This window comes from Dermacentor andersoni, chromosome 4 (assembly GCF_023375885.2).
Source record: "Dermacentor andersoni chromosome 4, qqDerAnde1_hic_scaffold, whole genome shotgun sequence".
Taxonomy (NCBI): domain Eukaryota; kingdom Metazoa; phylum Arthropoda; class Arachnida; order Ixodida; family Ixodidae; genus Dermacentor; species Dermacentor andersoni.
This window is the reverse complement of record NC_092817.1, coordinates 1043620-1059546: the sequence shown is the minus strand read 5'-3', so window position 1 is coordinate 1059546 and position 15927 is coordinate 1043620. Positions and strand designations below refer to the sequence as shown.

The 15927-nt window shown below is 48.9% G+C and overlaps 1 protein-coding gene across 2 annotated transcripts in view; it reads left to right on the top strand.

Annotated features, from left to right (window-relative positions):
- The window catches only part of Hip14 (palmitoyltransferase Hip14), a 139729-nt gene that overhangs the window by 8625 nt on the left and 115177 nt on the right, over nucleotides 1-15927 (top strand). For both annotated transcript variants that reach the window (XM_050182741.2, XM_055073304.1), the window contains exons 5-6: nucleotides 2969-3131; nucleotides 10360-10485. In XM_050182741.2, coding sequence (XP_050038698.1) covers nucleotides 2969-3131; nucleotides 10360-10485 — 289 coding nt within the window. The remainder of the gene's footprint in view (nucleotides 1-2968; nucleotides 3132-10359; nucleotides 10486-15927) is intronic.

Genomic DNA, 15927 nt, shown 5'->3' with positions numbered 1-15927 from the left:
TCCTACCATCTGCTTTGATTGATGCCATAAGGGTATAACTAAGGATTAATTTTGATTGTCTGACGTTACCTGAAGGCACATAAAATATCTATAGAAAAGCTTTTTTAATCCACCATATAAAGAAAGTAAAGACAGCCACAGTGTTGAACCTGCAACCTCGTGCTCTGCAGCAAAATGCCATAGCTAGCTATAGGAAAAGGGAATCGCACCTGCCATCTTGAATTTGCTGACTGGCAGTGCTAATAGAAGGAATGTTCTCGTCACGTGCTCATTTTTATTGTCTCAACTGAAATGTGTTTCATCTGTAAATGTTCCTCTGCTAATAACCATTAGAAGCAAGAGCACGATGCACAGCATGTGCCATGGTGTGTGCCGAGCAAACGACAAAGCAGACATTCAGCCAGACGGCCAAGGAACCAGCATTGCTATAGCAGCGGCTTTGCCTGCCAGCACGTCTGTGATTCTGGTTTGTGGCAACAGCAGCCCTCCATCCTACATGTCTTTTCTCCGGCGTAGCCATGATATTGTATGTACAACTCCTTGAAATCCTTGAAAACCCTTGAATTTGGAAAGGGAGATTCCAAGGGCGCTTAAAACTCTTCTTTTCTAAAAAAAAAAAAAAATTGCTCCTTGAATTCCTTGAGAACTTTTAAACATTCAGTGTAACAAACTCTGTGTAGGGGCTATGCCATTGATACTGTCTATTGGAAAACAATCCTAGATAGTTTCTTTTGAGAGTGTCGTGCAAGGATTGCAATGTGGCGTGTCCTCAGCCACCAAAAACAGGCCTATTTAAATCGTCGTTGCCACCAAGGAGCTAGAAAAAGCCAGATAAAGTGAGCAAGCCTTGCCACATTTTTGTTGTTCTGCTGGTTGGTTCATATGGCAGCTATCATGGCTACATTGTCGAGCCTTATAGGCCATAGACTTGAGAAATACCTGATGGAAAGTAAGTTTTAGCCATTTGGCTATACCTGGACTATCTTTCGCTCAAGCCAGACACCATCATGCCAGAAGGTGATTGATATCATTACAAGTCAACGTTGAAAAGCCATGAAGATCTTGAAGCCAACTCCAACTCAACAGCTGCTTAGCTTTTAGAAATTAGAGCTGAGAAGGAGATTTCGCTTATTTACAGTGTAGGTGTACCAATAAGATTTGTTTCCCCCTCCTTGAATTGTGGCCTTCGGCATCCTTGAATTGTCTTTGAATGTTGAGCCAAATGTTCTGTACGAACCCTGGGCATAGCACCGTAGGGCGAACGCACTGTGAACCACCCGTCAACGTTGTACGATCGGTCCCTTCTAAATTAACACTCCTGTCTGTCTTACTCGGTGCCACGATGGTAGAAACATTGCTTGAACCCATTTTTCTTTTAAAGCGAAGCTTTCTTTGCCTCTTCAACTTTCTCACTGCTGCTGCCGTGGCTGCTGTGGCTGCTGCTGTCAACCACACTGCATTGGAGGTGGGAGAGGGTTGTTCAGAGCGTGTGAATACATGACAGGGGTGAGTTAGAGAGGAAAGGTGATGCTAGAAACTTGTTTTCACCCCTCCGCGTGGAATGTGCACAATGCCCTCTTGGAGTTCCCTGGCTGTCGCCACATTAGCCTCTTGCCAGCTGTAATTATCCGTGACTCCCCTCAGAAGCATTGCAGAAACTGCAGCACTTCCCTTTCTACTAACTTGCGAGTCCAGAGGGGACGTAGATAGAACTGTAGGGAGGAGGGAGGAGAAGAGGCAGTTCCCATACAAGGGAGGGGGGGGGGGCGACGTGAGAAGGCAAGCAAACCCTGCTACTATATGATGGCAGCTGCGGGGAAACTGGATAAGCTTAAGTTCAAGGTGTGGTACAGTATGTTGCTATTTCTGAAAAATAGACACCATGCAAATATGTCAAGCGGACAAACTACGCAGGGCGTGCAGAAGCAGAGCCGCATTAATTAAAGATCACCGCAGGGTCGAAGCAACACTACGGAACGGGTTGACCATCAAATCAACACTTCTGTGCCTGTCACGGTAGCTTTGTGGCTATGGCATTGCTAGAGGGCTTGGACTTGATCCCCACTGCTGCAGTCGTATTTTGACGGGGGTCAAATAGAAAATGCATGTGCACTTAGATATTTGGACACGTTAAAGAACATCACGGTGTCAAAATTAATCCAGAGTTCGCCACTATGCCATGCCCCATAATTCGATTGTGGTTTTGGCATGTACAGCGCCATAATCCAATTCAAGTTTAGTACTTTTGCCACAATCCAGTGTGCCATCCATGGAAGGCAGTGACTATTCTCAATTTTCTTGAAGGGTATGAAATATGGCACACAACAATGCCTCAAGCAAACGGCTCTCCCTGCGTGTTCTGTGTACTGCTCAGACAAACAGCACTGGTGCCCTCAAGACGGTGCCCTCAGAGTGGTGAGTTGATGTTAAACATCAACTCACCACTCTCGTGTTAGGCTAAACGTTGAAGAAATTAAGCTAAACCGTAAACATCACCACTAATTATCGTCAATCAAAGCGTCCAGCACAGAAAGCTTCGATTACATTGATTCCCACAGTGCGTGGGATCTGCATATTTTTTTTTTGCCAATACAGATATCTTGTATTTGTGCAGGGTGTTCGGCATTTGTTTGCACCAGCGTCCAGAGAATGGCAAAAAGCAAGACACCTTGCCGTTGTGTGATCACCAAGCAAGATCGTTTTGTTCTACTTTCGAGCATTTTTTCATTTTCTGGGTTCCACTAGTCAAACACTAGACGTGTGTATGTAGTGTTTTCGCATTCCACGATGTGTCATGGCCATAATTTTGCATGGAGCACTTTTCTCGCTGTATTTTAACGGTCCATGGTAGCATATGTGGATGCACCATGTCTGCAAAAAGATTGGGTTGTACGCATTGTACGATGCTGCACTTTTTTGTATGCACAGCTGAACGCAAGAAACGGCACCATGTGTTTCTTTCCTCCAGGAACGACCCGTCCCGCTTGCTCATCACACTGGGTGCGAGCCTCACCATGTGCGACACCTACCACAGGAACACACCCTTGCACTGGGCTGTGTATGTGCGCAATAGCAGTGCGGTGTCGTTGCTCATCAAGGCCGGCTCTGATCTCTCTGCCAGGAATGCCCAGGTGTGCAGATGATAAGGGTTGGTGCCAAGAGTGTGTGCGTGCATGCGTGCGTGCCTGCGTGTGTGTGTGTGTGCCTGCGTGTGTGTGTGTGTGTGTGTGTAATGCGATTACTAGGCATAGAATGGTGCCTGCTGATGCACAGAAATAGAACGATGAGCCTCTGATTTTCGGAGTTGCGGCAGCTAGTATTGTTCTCGTTGTCGCGTTCACGTGGGCTGGGATCCCAAGACAAGCCGAAGCTGCCCAAAGGTTGCAAAATTGAATGCCTGGATAAACGAAAGCATGGGCAGCGATAAGAGTGGCAGCAACTGGTGGCCAGTGCTCTTGGCATAGTCTACCCATTTGTGTGTTGCCCGTTTAGAAATATGGAATTGCATTTGCTGAAGAGCTCAAGTGTTATTCTCGAGCAATTGCTTTTGAGGATATGACCACTTTTGTGAAATTTTGCTTTACTCGGCACAAGACAGATGCTGTGCCAAGCTAACTACCTTTCCATAGCATACGGCATCGAGACGCGAAATCTTGAAGAAATGGTTGTGTTCCGGAAAGCAATAGCTTGAGGATGCCGCCCCTGCTCGCAGCGACCATGATGATGAGTGGAAATACTGTCTTCGTTTAATTGACAAGACTGGAAAGGCAGGATCGGCATAGGATCAGCATTTATATCCTGAAGGTGTTTATTTGGCAGAGCTCGGAGCAGTGCAACGTCAACGGTCAGGACAGTGACAGCTTCCAAGCACGAGAGCCATTGCCAAGCAAGAGTGCTCGACCCACTAGCGTGTTGATCCAGTAGCGCTGAACCCACTAGCGTCTCTCTTCTTTGTTAACCCTTTGAGGGTCGAATTATTTTGAAAAATACTTTCCCAGGTGGTCAAATTACTTTATTGGGGATCTTGAATGTACAAAATGCATAAAGTCGGGAATAAATAGTAAAAAATAATTAGGAACAGTATTTTGGTGTCGGCATCACTCAGAACTGCAAAATTATCAATAGTATTTCCGAGTGTGGTACTCCTTGAAACACGGGTCTACGCACAGCGCCTTATCGCAGTCTGCACACCTAAAATGTGTGTCTGTACTCGTGGAGTGAGGAGTTGTGTTGGCGCACACATGACATTTCTGCGTGCGGCTGCCTTGGGCAGAGGTCTGAGGCACCTTCTCGCGTAAGCGCGTTGCCGCGGAGAGCGAGAATACCTCGTGAGCGGTGGTGATAAACAAGCTAAGATCAGTGCCAATCAAGATAGAAATAAACTTCCGCCGCCCCTGCGAGAGCGTGCCAACAAAGAGAAAAACCACGTTTCGCGCGCCTCCGTTGCGATCACGCAGCGCAACCGAAACCACGACAGCACGTTGCCACTGAGAGCGAGAATACCTCGCGAACGGCACTGATAAGCAAGCTAAGAGCAGCGCCAATCAAGATAGAAATCAACTTCCAACGCCCTGCAAGAGAGTGCCGACAAAGAAAAAAATGACGTTTCGCGCGCCTCCGTTGCGATCACGCGGCGAAACCAAAACCGCCAAAGGGGCGTTGCCGCAGTCTGAGCGACGCGCTGAAGCTAGCAATCAGCTCTGTTTATCTCCCCAAGAAGGTAGCATCGATTTCAAACACATCTTGTAAGTGCTAAGAGGTGGCAGCACCTCCCGGTGAGCACGCATCGTCATTATGGCGCGAAATTTCAAACGGAGGGTCGGAACCGTACCCGTACGGCAAAGACCTTGCGGGACAGAAAACCGCTGCCGTACATGTACGGCAAAAACCTTCAAAGGGTTAAAGTCACCCCCGGGAGCGATAAGGGAGCCGATCGGCGAACTAACAGCTTGTCACAATGAGCGGGTCGTAGTAAGGCTTTAGATGGTCAACATGGACAATGTCTCGTCCACGGCGGCGCATGTGTGAAGATGGCTCAACTGGTTCTATTACATAGTTTAAAGGAGATGCGCATTCTAGGACATGATAAGGGTCTTCATACTTTGGAACCAGTTTTGAAGAGAGGCCAGGGGCAGTGAAAGGGACTGAGAGCCACACGAGCGCTCCTGGATCGAAGGTGACCGTGAAAGTGGCGTTACCGCAAATGCTCCTCTGGCGCTCTTGATCATCGGAAGTAAAGGCCTGAGCGAGGTCGCAGCACTCTTCTGCATGTCTGACCGTGGCAGAAATAGGCACGCACTCATATGCATTCGGCCAATACGGCAGAATTGTGTTGATGGTATGCAAAGGGTGCCAACCATATAGTAAGAAATAGGGTGAAAATCCAGTGGTGGTCTGCGTAGTGGCGTTATACACGTAGGTTACGAAGGGTAGGATGGCATCCCAGTTCTTGTGGTCGGAGGTGACGTACAATGAAAGCATGTTGCCAAGCGTATGGTTGAACTGTTCTGTGAGGCCATTCATTTGAGGGTGGTACGCCGTAGTTGTGCGATGAACAACGTGGCACTCTTTGAGGATGGCTTCCACTAGTTCCAACAGGAAGATGCGTCCACAATCGCTGAGCAGTTCTTGAGGTGGACGATGCCGCAGTATTAATTGGCAAAGCAGGAATGGAGGGCGGCTGTTTCGTCGTGTCGTGTGATGTGATCGACTGCAACAATGGCCCAGCGGTTACCAGCTGATGTCAAAGGAAGTGGTCGAGCAGCCAGTTAGGGCAGGGTAGAGGCTGCAGACCAGCTGGGGTGAAGATTTCCGGCGCTGGCCGTTGTGCATGAGCGAACGAACTTTTGAACGTAGTTGCATATTCCTTGCCAGTAGTAGCGTTGTCAGAGGCGCTGGTAGGTTTTGAAAAGTCTTGTGTGTGCATACTGTGGATCAGTGTGGAACGACGCGTAGATTTCAGAACACAGGCTTCAAGGTAGTACTAATAACCACTGGCGGCAGTCAAAGGTGTAATTGTGTTGATGAAGCCGGCCGTCGCGAATGGCAAAATGGCGAGCTTGATGGCGCAATGCACGAGTGGCTGGCTACGATGACGGATCAGTAAGGAAGTATATGATGGAAATCTATGAATATGAATATGAATCTATGAATCTATGAAGTCGTTCCTGCCTCGTTTGACTCGCCGCCGAAACGGAATAGGGCTGATCCGCCCTCTGAACATCAGCAATGCACGACATTGCCAGTGAAAAGAAAGCGCACTGCTATAGATTTGGAGATGAAGTGCTTCTAACCGATGAGGCGATTGTTGCGAACAAACTTGCATCGGATATCTACAGCGACTGTGACAGCGACGATGGCAGCGATAACGTGGTAGGGCAGGCTGCTTCAGCATTGTCCTTGCAGGAGGCTCTGCAGATGATTCAATTGCCCTGGGGCTTCAGTTTTATGAGGGACTTTTCACTGCACTACGTGGAGCACTTGGATGTCTTGGAAAAGGATGTTAGCAAGCTTCGCTTAAAGCAAGCAAGGCTGACGAACATAAGGTTTTCTTCTGCAAGCCAGTGAGAAGTACGTGGCAAAATGCTTGTGGCGCTCTCGCCCCAGTGTTTCTTCTGGATTTGTCAAGCCGAGAGGCTACCATGGAAAACTTCTCGCATTTTTTAAAAGGCCCCTTTTGGAACCACCAAAGTGATGCCTCGGTGAGTCTGACATGTCACTTGCTGCTCGCTACCCCTCATTGCAGTTTGTGGGGATGCGCGACTCTCGCACGTCCCCTGATATGTTTTTCCCGCATAGCGCGTCTCCTGTAATCCGGCTTTGCCGCGTGGCCTGGCGCCCGTGGCGGTTGGAGTGGTTGAGGCGCAGTATGAGAGATGGCGCGAGTGTTGTGCTGCTAACGCTGCCGACAGGCGGGGTTACTTGGGCGCCGAAGGACAAGGCGCTGGCCTTTTGGTTCGGGACAGCAAGCAGTGCGGACGTGCCGTGCCGCGCGTGCGCCGATCCATGCTTCTGCGAGACCGTCTCGCGTGGCCTGCCTTTGAACGCGCCACCGTTCGCGTGACCGTACACGCGAACGACCAGGCGTTGGGATCCAGCATGAGGCGTATATATTCGCTCGCTATCCGGTCGCGGTGAGTCGGACAAATTCAAAGAATTTGAACAACAGTACCTTTGAAGCATGGTTCGGTGCTCAGGGAATTCGTAGGCACGCCAAGCAAGAGGGTCACCTGGAATAACAGCAATGGTGAGTGCCCCATGGTAGTATCGGTGCTGTGCCCCCTGCAGAGACTGCCCTTGTGACCCTGAATTTAAAAACTGCGTCGTAATCTCCAGACACCGAGAACAGCTTGCATGTGAAATCATAGAGGCTGATAAGATACAGCGGCTGGGTGACCTTTGCATCAGCATGTCATCTATTGCCCTCGCCAAAAATGAAATCAAGTATCTGGCTGTGATGCAGTAGGGGTTCACATGTCAAAAGCATGGCAGTTAGGGCAAGTTGGTATGTCATTACTTTTTAGGCTTGTAGCGCAGCTCAGAAAGAGCAAAAAGGAAGGGGTAATGAAAGGAAATAGAGAACAGAGTGAGCACTCACTCTGTTCTCTATTCCCGTTCGTTACCCCCTTCCACCTTCCTTTTTGCTATTCCTGAGCTGCGCTACAAGCTGTTAGGATCGGCCTGCAGGGGTACTGCTCTGCAAAGCTATTTCATCCCGCTGCACATACTTCGATCGACCCGCGGTGCTGGCGCCCTTTGGAGAACCAGCGAGGACGACAGCGCTAATCCACCATGCGCCTCGTTCGGAGAATCAGTGATGACAGCAGGGCGGGCCACGTTTGGCACCCAACGTATTGTTGGTTGATTTGCCGGGTCGTCATGGCCTCTCTGCAGTAAGAAGAGCTCTCCCTAACAAAAGTTGGCTTTGCGGTACGGGGGCCCCAGGATTCGTCACAGTCTGCTGACACTCGTGGCGACTACAGAAGAAAGGCAGCTCTGGAATTTAGAGGCGCAAGACAATGGGCAACCGGCAGCCGCGTTGCGGGGTCAGCTCGGGGAACCAACGCGCCTTTCAAGACTCAAGGTAATGGACAACCGGCGGGTCAACTTTGATGACTGGTCGAACGGTTCTCTCACCTAGGGAACTAGGGACCAATGGAGTGTTTATAAGCGGCTGTTTGTCACCTGCTAGTGGGTGCTCGTCAGTGTGCTCTGTGATCGTACTCGTGAGCAGTGTGCTCGTTTGCTGTATGCTTCGTCTTGCAGGCTCCATTTGGGAGTCACGCTAGACTGTGTAAATGTATCTCTTGTTTAAAATGTAAATACTGTAAATACATAAACCCTGTACGCCTAGTTCCTTCCAAGTTTCTCTCTACGACCTATAACCCCTTCAGCTGGTGGCAGCGGCGAGATCGTCCGACAAATCCTACAAAGCCTAAAGAAGGGTTCACGTGTGGCATGATGCAAAAGTTGTTTTTCATTACTTTTGCTCATGTGTGTAGTTCTGGCGATTTTGCAAAGAAAGGTCAGTTGAAGTTAGCGCCTGTGTTGTGTTCTTCCTTCAGTCCTTGTCTTTTGCGCTGTGCACACATGTCGATATTGAATCGCCAACTCAACCAAGCTTCCACGTTATCCAGAGGGCATTGTGCACATTCGACGTGGTGCAAAGGTCCAAACAGGTTTTTTTTGTGTTGCCTTTCCTCTCTCCCATGCTCCTGTCATGTATACACACACTCTGTACCACCACTCTATGCGGTGTGCAAGACAGCAGCAGCAGTGGGGAAGTCAGAGGAAGATGCAAAGGAAGCTTTGCTTTTGAATATGCACTGGCACTATCGGAGCCATGGTAAAATAGCTAGGAAATAGCAAGAAATAGCCAAAAATTAGCCAGTTCATTGTAGGTGCCTAGAAAATAGCAAAAATGTTGCCAGGCTGCTGCCCTGGCCAATTACTTAAGATGAAAATGTTGCTGTTGCAGATTACGAACAGCTCCTTTTGGAGCTGTTCAGTTTAGTGCCCTTCGACATATTTATAGTGCATCTTTGGGGCTCAAGTTAGAACTGGTGGCTCCATATTCGTATTCAGGAATTGTTATTTCTGCATCTATGATTAAGTAAATGCAAGTAGTTGTCACTGAAGTGTAGAACCAGCGAATATGTTGTATGCACAATCCTCGCTCTCTAGCCATTCGTCAATGTATCCCTGTGCCATATCTAAGTATCTAAACTTTAAAGGGAATATCATAGAGTAGTCAAAATTTCTAGTACCTAAGAAAAGTGTTTTTGTAGTAGTTTTTATAGCCATATATTGTTGTGTGCTCGCATGCCTTTGCTCAAATTCATTATGGAATTGTAATAAAACTTTTGCTTCTACCGTGTAATTTTCTGAGCAATCAACTATAAAAGGAGATGTTACACACAATGATCCAGGTGTTCCTTGTCGAATTAATTTTGTCGGTTACAAAGTGGAGGTTCCATCTTCCCTTCCAAATACACATGGTGAAGATGGTCGTTGCACATTGTGTATGTCATAAGAGGCACAGTACAGCAAATTATATTTATAATATTTTGTCTGGTTTGTATGTAATTACTATAGGAAAATGTTGGTTTTAAAAATAGCCAGAAAGTAGACAAGGAGCCAACCCTAAAATTTTCCTGCCACAAACCTTCAAAAGTAGCCATTTTGACGCAAAGTAGCCAAACCTGGCAACCCTGATCAAAGCCGCAAGGAACTTGCTCGCCAGCCCCGCCTCGCCAGGTCTACTGTGTGGCTACAACGTGCACGCTAGCGGCGCTGTTATTGGCTGCGGCCGTCCGACCGACGCGACAGGTGTGAGACCATATCCAGCAAGTTGGTCACATGCGGCGAAACCTGTTGAGAGCGGCTGCTGATGCAAATGTTCGTATAACTGATCACCTGCAAAATCGCACCGTATGTCTCCTGCTTAATGTAGAGGTGCAGGATATATGCGAATTTAGTCTTAAGGTGTGGCTTCACAGCACTGAAAATTTGCATAAAAGTGTTGCTTCATGGCAGCTTTCGCGACGCCGCCGTGAAGCAGCCTCACTTTCTAAACTCGTCACATGTGCACTGGGCACATGTGAATATTCGACTATTAATCTTATCTATAACAATGCTATGTTACTTTCTGTATTTTCCTTGTCCTCTTCCCATTTGTTTGGCTGCTGTATTCTTTGTGACCATATTTTTATGATGGCTTGTGAATTCAGCAGCTTGATGGTTATATGTCAAGTGCCATGGTAGGTTCTGTTAGGGCATTGTGTTAGAGGCAGTTGTATTTTATTTAATTCTAGGACACCCATGTTGCTGTGCATGCTTTCATTGAGGCCTTTTGTGCAGGGTGACACTCCCCGCATGATGGCTGAGAAGCTGAAGTCTGTCTGGATAGAAGAGCGCCTCTTGGAGGCGGAAGCAGCTCAAACAAGTGCTCGAGGTCATTTCCTGGTGCGCATTGTTCGAGACAAGGTGCTTTTCTTTTGTTCCTAATTGCTAATGTAACACTTGGCATTTAAACCATACTTTAGTGATATTCTATTTAATGACAAAATGTTTCTATAAATGACTGATTCTCTCTATTTGGTGAAATGACGTACAGATGACTAGGAACAAGTGAATGTCAACTTTGCAACCTCCTCTGTTACAGTTTACTACCTTAATGGTAAGCAGTACAGCACAAAGCAAGGATATAGGGCTACAGAAAAGATGAGGACGAGCGAATAACGCCAACTGAAATTTTATTGTTTGGTGCAGAAGTTCATACAGAAAAACCTAGGAAAAAAAATATGTGAAATGCGAAATAAAACAGTAATACCATCATTGCGCACTGTTCGCGCCAATATTGTCTACGAGTGCCAACTCCCTTTGCGAGAAGTCCAGGCTTACTTATGCACGGGCATCCTTTATGTGCCATGGTAGCTGCTTCAACAATGATGTGCATGCTGATGTCCATGTGCGTAAAATTTACTTTTGTTAGCTCGAATGTTGGGGTGCATCCGCATGCGCTGTGGGGTTCTCCTCCCGTGCTCTTGGGACAAAGGAACGACAACACAGTAGTGCAAACAATCACAAGGGCATTTATTGCACCTTTCATGGATCAATGCCTGCTAGCCGAGTTGCTATCCACAAAACATGCCAATGGGCGCGCGACAAATCTAGGAAGTCCGACTTACCGCGACCGGATAGCGAGCGAATATGTTCGCCCCATGCTGGATCCCAACGCCTGGTCATTCGCGTGTACGGTCTCGCGAATGGTGGCGCGTTCGAAGGCGGCCACGCGAGACGGTCTCGCAGAAGCATGGTCGGCGCACGCGCGGGCGGCACGTCCGCTCCCGCTCGCTTCCCGAACCCAAAGAGACCAAGCGCCTTCCCTTTCGGCGCCCAAGTAACCCAGCAGCAGCGCGACAGTCGCGCCATCTCTCGCACCGCGCTTGTACCACTCCGACCGCCAGGCCACGCGAGCCGTGCGGGAAAACAGCATATCAGGGGATGCGCTATGTGGAAAAAACATCAGGGGACGCGCGAGAGTCGCGCATCCCCACATCCCCCCAACCTTAAATCACTTCTTATTCTGGCGAAACATGTCACACGGTCTAACATTAACCCGTGCTGCGCGAACAAGTTGTTACATGCAACAGTGGCCGCGCCGGGGAAATGTCCACACGCTGTCCGTAACATGCGAGCCGACTGTCCTTGGGGTACACCGCTGGCGTCCGCCAGTCACAGCAGCAGCTTTGCAGACTCGACGGCATCATTCCAGGCCAGGACTCCGGAAACGACGACGCAGTAGTCGGTACGAGCAAGTGTCGCTCGTGCCGACGCGCCCTGCTGGCAAGAGCCACCGTAGCTGTCGGTGACCGCTGGCTCCTTTGTCCGCCGCCGAGGGTTGTGAGCTGGATGCAGGAGGCCGCCGAAGTCGCTGCGCCGAACTGGCCACAGCATCACCATCGCTCGGGGTGACTCGATCGTAGTCCGGGGCAGCAGCGCAGACGATGTGCAGGTGACAGCAAGTCAGGGGCGACTCCAATCACGCTGCGTAAACTCAACACACTCGGCAAACACTACAGTAGTGCAAGGGAGAGGAATTCTGCATGCGCATCGCCCACGTGGTACGATGTTCAACTCGGCTAGCAAAAGATCGGGCAGCTACTCATGCTAAGTTCACGTGAACGAAGCTCGCTTCCTTGAGCCGAACGAGTAATTTCAATTCGTGCGAGGCTAAATAGAATGAGGGAAGCAAATTGCAACGCCTCAACGCCACGGTCCACCAGGTTGTGTCCCTCCATGTGCGACAGGCAGCTTCGTAAAGCCTTAGGCCTAAATCGTCGCTACCCTGACAACAACCGGCATCCAAAAACAACACCCAAAATGGGCGCAAAACAGGCAGCCGCGAGGAAACGTTAGCTCTGTGAGGTGGTCCTACTCCGCTCGGTGCACACAGCATCCGAGTTGACGGCGCCCACCGTCCCAGACGGTGTCGGTGCGCCCGGTGCCAGGCCGCAATACCAGTCAGCCCGTCGTGGCACCCGTGGCCCGCGGCCACCCGGCTCCCAGAGCCGCGACTTCATCCGAATCAAAGAGATAGAAGAAGCTATTTACATAAGAAATTCGGACCACCCACGAGGCTTCCGTACTCACTCGCTTCAGGCTTGCCACTGCTCCGCGGGCGCTCGGCCTCGCTCTCCCAGGATGCAGACCACGTGGCTCTCGTACCAACGAATGCCATTAAAGAAAAACACTTGCGAAAAGGCTTAGCATGTTGACATGTTCAAACACTACAGCCACCGCCGCCTCGCTCAAGAAAGCACGCCGCCGACGCTAGCGATCAAAATCCACGCTAGGCCTACGCTTCGGTTCAAACAAAAGTCTTGAACGAAGCGACACTGTTAAAATTATCGTCCGATGTCCCAAGAGCCCCACGTTGGGCAGCCAGATGTGGGAGATATGGGGTTCTCCTCCATACTCTTGGGACAAAGGAACGACAACACAGTAGTGCAAACAATCACAAGGGCATTTATTGCACCTTTCATAGATCAATGCCTGCTAGCCGAGTTGCTATCCCCAAAACATGCCGATGGGCGCGCGACAAATCTAGAAGTCCGACTTACCGCGACCGCATTGCGAGCGAATATATTCGCCCCATGCTGGATCCCAACGCCTGGTCGTTCGCGTGTACAGTCACGCGAATGGTGGCACGTTCGAAGGCGGCCACGCGAGACGGTCTCGCAGAAGCATGGTCGGCGCACGCGCGGGCGGCACGTCCGCTCCCGCTCGCTTCCCGAACCCAAAGAGACCAAGCGCCTTCCCTTTCGGCGCCCAAGTAACCCCGCAGCAGCGCGACAGTCGCGCCATCTCTCGCACCGCGCTTGTACCACTCCGACCGCCATGCCACGCGAGCCGTGCGGGAAAACAGCATATCAGGGGATGCGCTATGCGGGAAAAACATCAGGGGACGCGCGAGAGTCGCGCATCCCCACAGCCCCCAAGTAACCCTGCCGTGAGGCGGCCTTAGCAGCGCAACACTCGCGCCATCTCTCGCACTGCGCCTCAACCACATCAACCGCCGCGGGCATCACGCAGGCCACGCGGCGAAGCCGGACTACAGGAGACGCGCCATGCGGGAAAAACATATCAGGGGACGCGCGAGAGTCGCGCATCCCCACAGCGCTACAATGCAGTGCTAAAAAACCTTCCCTTCCAAATATTGTTGGCATGCTCTCACAGGTGATAGTTAAAACACCTGCTAGTCTGACCAACATTGCATGCACCAAAGGTCAAGGGAATTCTGTACACGACCCCCCAAGCACATTCCACATATCGGTTACGGTGCCTGACTTCGGTGACCATCGGTTGCGGCAGTGACGAGCGACGTGGCCAATGTGACAGCAGTGGAAGCAGATTGGCCTGTCATCAGGGTTAAGCCATTCGGACGGGTTGCAGCGAGATATAGCAGAAAAGGACTGCCGGGGACGAGGAGGGACGAGGAGGGCCAGTAGAGAATTGGGGAACGCTGGGTTGAGACGTTGAACACAGAGTTCAGACCCATGTTCTCAAATTCTTGGTAACAATAAAATTCAAACAGCGCTAAACGACAGGACCAGAATGAGGAGGAGACAAACACGGCACTGAACTTACAACTGATTTATTTGAAGTAAGAAGTCAACATTTATACGTACAAAACTGGGCACGCATGCGCCCAGTCATACATCGATGATCAGATACAAACTCCGGACTGCCAACATTCGCACGCGTTGTACCTGCCTTGCAATCTACCCTTTATGCAGCAATGCCCTTTCTTTCTCTGACAAGATTAAAGATGTTGTGCTAACGCAACTATTAGATTTTCTGATGATATGAAATGCTTCAGCGACTTCTCTGGTAGTCTTGTCACTATGAAAAAATAACAATTTTGTATCGTCAAAGAAAGGTACGCATTTACAAATACTGCAATGCTTTGCCAGGTTAGTGTCTTTTTTGTCTAATGAATTGGCATGCTCCATTAGTCTAATATTGATGCAACGGCCTGTCTGGCCTATGTAAGTTTTGCCACAAGATAAAGGAATTTGGTAGACAGCGCGCTTCTTGCAACTGATGTACTTATTGACATGATTGACCTTGCAAGCAGCATTCCGTTTAACGCCTTCCTGCTTCCTCTGAACTGCTGCCGCTAATTTACCCAGCTTCATCGGAGCAGAAAAAACAACCCTCACACCATACTTGGCCCCTACTCTCTTAAAACGATTGACCTTGCAAGCAGCATTCCGTTTAACAATACAAAATTGTTATTTGTATTGTCATCATAACTTTGATGAACTTAAACTCTACATTTTACAGTCGAATTTCCATTCAGAACAAGAAAGAAAATACAGAGAATCATACCTTATGCATAAGTTCAAACCATTGCAACCAATAGGCATAAACGTTACAAAGGGAGCTTTAGAATCTATTCTCTATGCTAAATTTCAAGCTGTAGGCAACAACTCTTAGTTTAGTTTCTTAGCGTTTCTTTTTTTCCTTCTCCTTTTCATTTTTCGCTTTATTTATTTATTTATACCATTTCAGTATTTTCCTTTTTTTTTTTTTTTGACGAGCACCAGTTTCTGCCGCTCCTTCTATTATCTCTTTCAGAGACACAATAGCCTACGACCACAAATGAAAAAGGTAATAGAGGTGTGTGTCAGCCGTTGACACGCCGGCTGACACACGGGCATTGACACGTGATTGACAGACGGGCGGTTCCCTGGCCTTGTGCACAACACTACTTTATTCTCAATTTGACACACTAACACATCTGCGCTCGTTGCCGCACCCACCCGCCTTAAGCCCTCTCCCCTTTAGAAGAACACCACCTAAACATACCGTAGCAAGGAAAGCATATGTCACCTTGAAGAAGACAAGTCCAGTTGTCGAAACGTTGGCTCCTGCTTTCATCACCTTGCTCTCGTGTTGCTCATCATAATCATATCGTGGTTTTGCCATGTAATACTCCAGAATTAAATTTTTTTATTTTGTCAATGCCGTCTGGGTGGAAATCCAGCAGTGCAGAAAACTGGCTGGCATGGCTTCATTGATTCGTAGGAGCACATGGAATTTTGCCTTTCTTTAATCACTTGTGGGGAGCACACGCATCCAGCAAAATTAACGCCAAACTCGAAACCTTCTACACTGACACATTCCTACCATCCTTGGACAGTCGTCCCATCGAAGACAACTGGGTACTTTACCGAGAGAAATTGTGTGTGCTAGCAAATCAGTACGTCCCGCTAATAATAGTCAAAAAAGATAAATCAAACCCCTGGTTTACAAGATCCCTGCGGCAGCTTAGAAACAAAAAGAAATGTTTATACTGCACAGCAAAACAATATAGCACGCCTTCCACGGGAAAGCCATACATACAAAGATTTTATGATA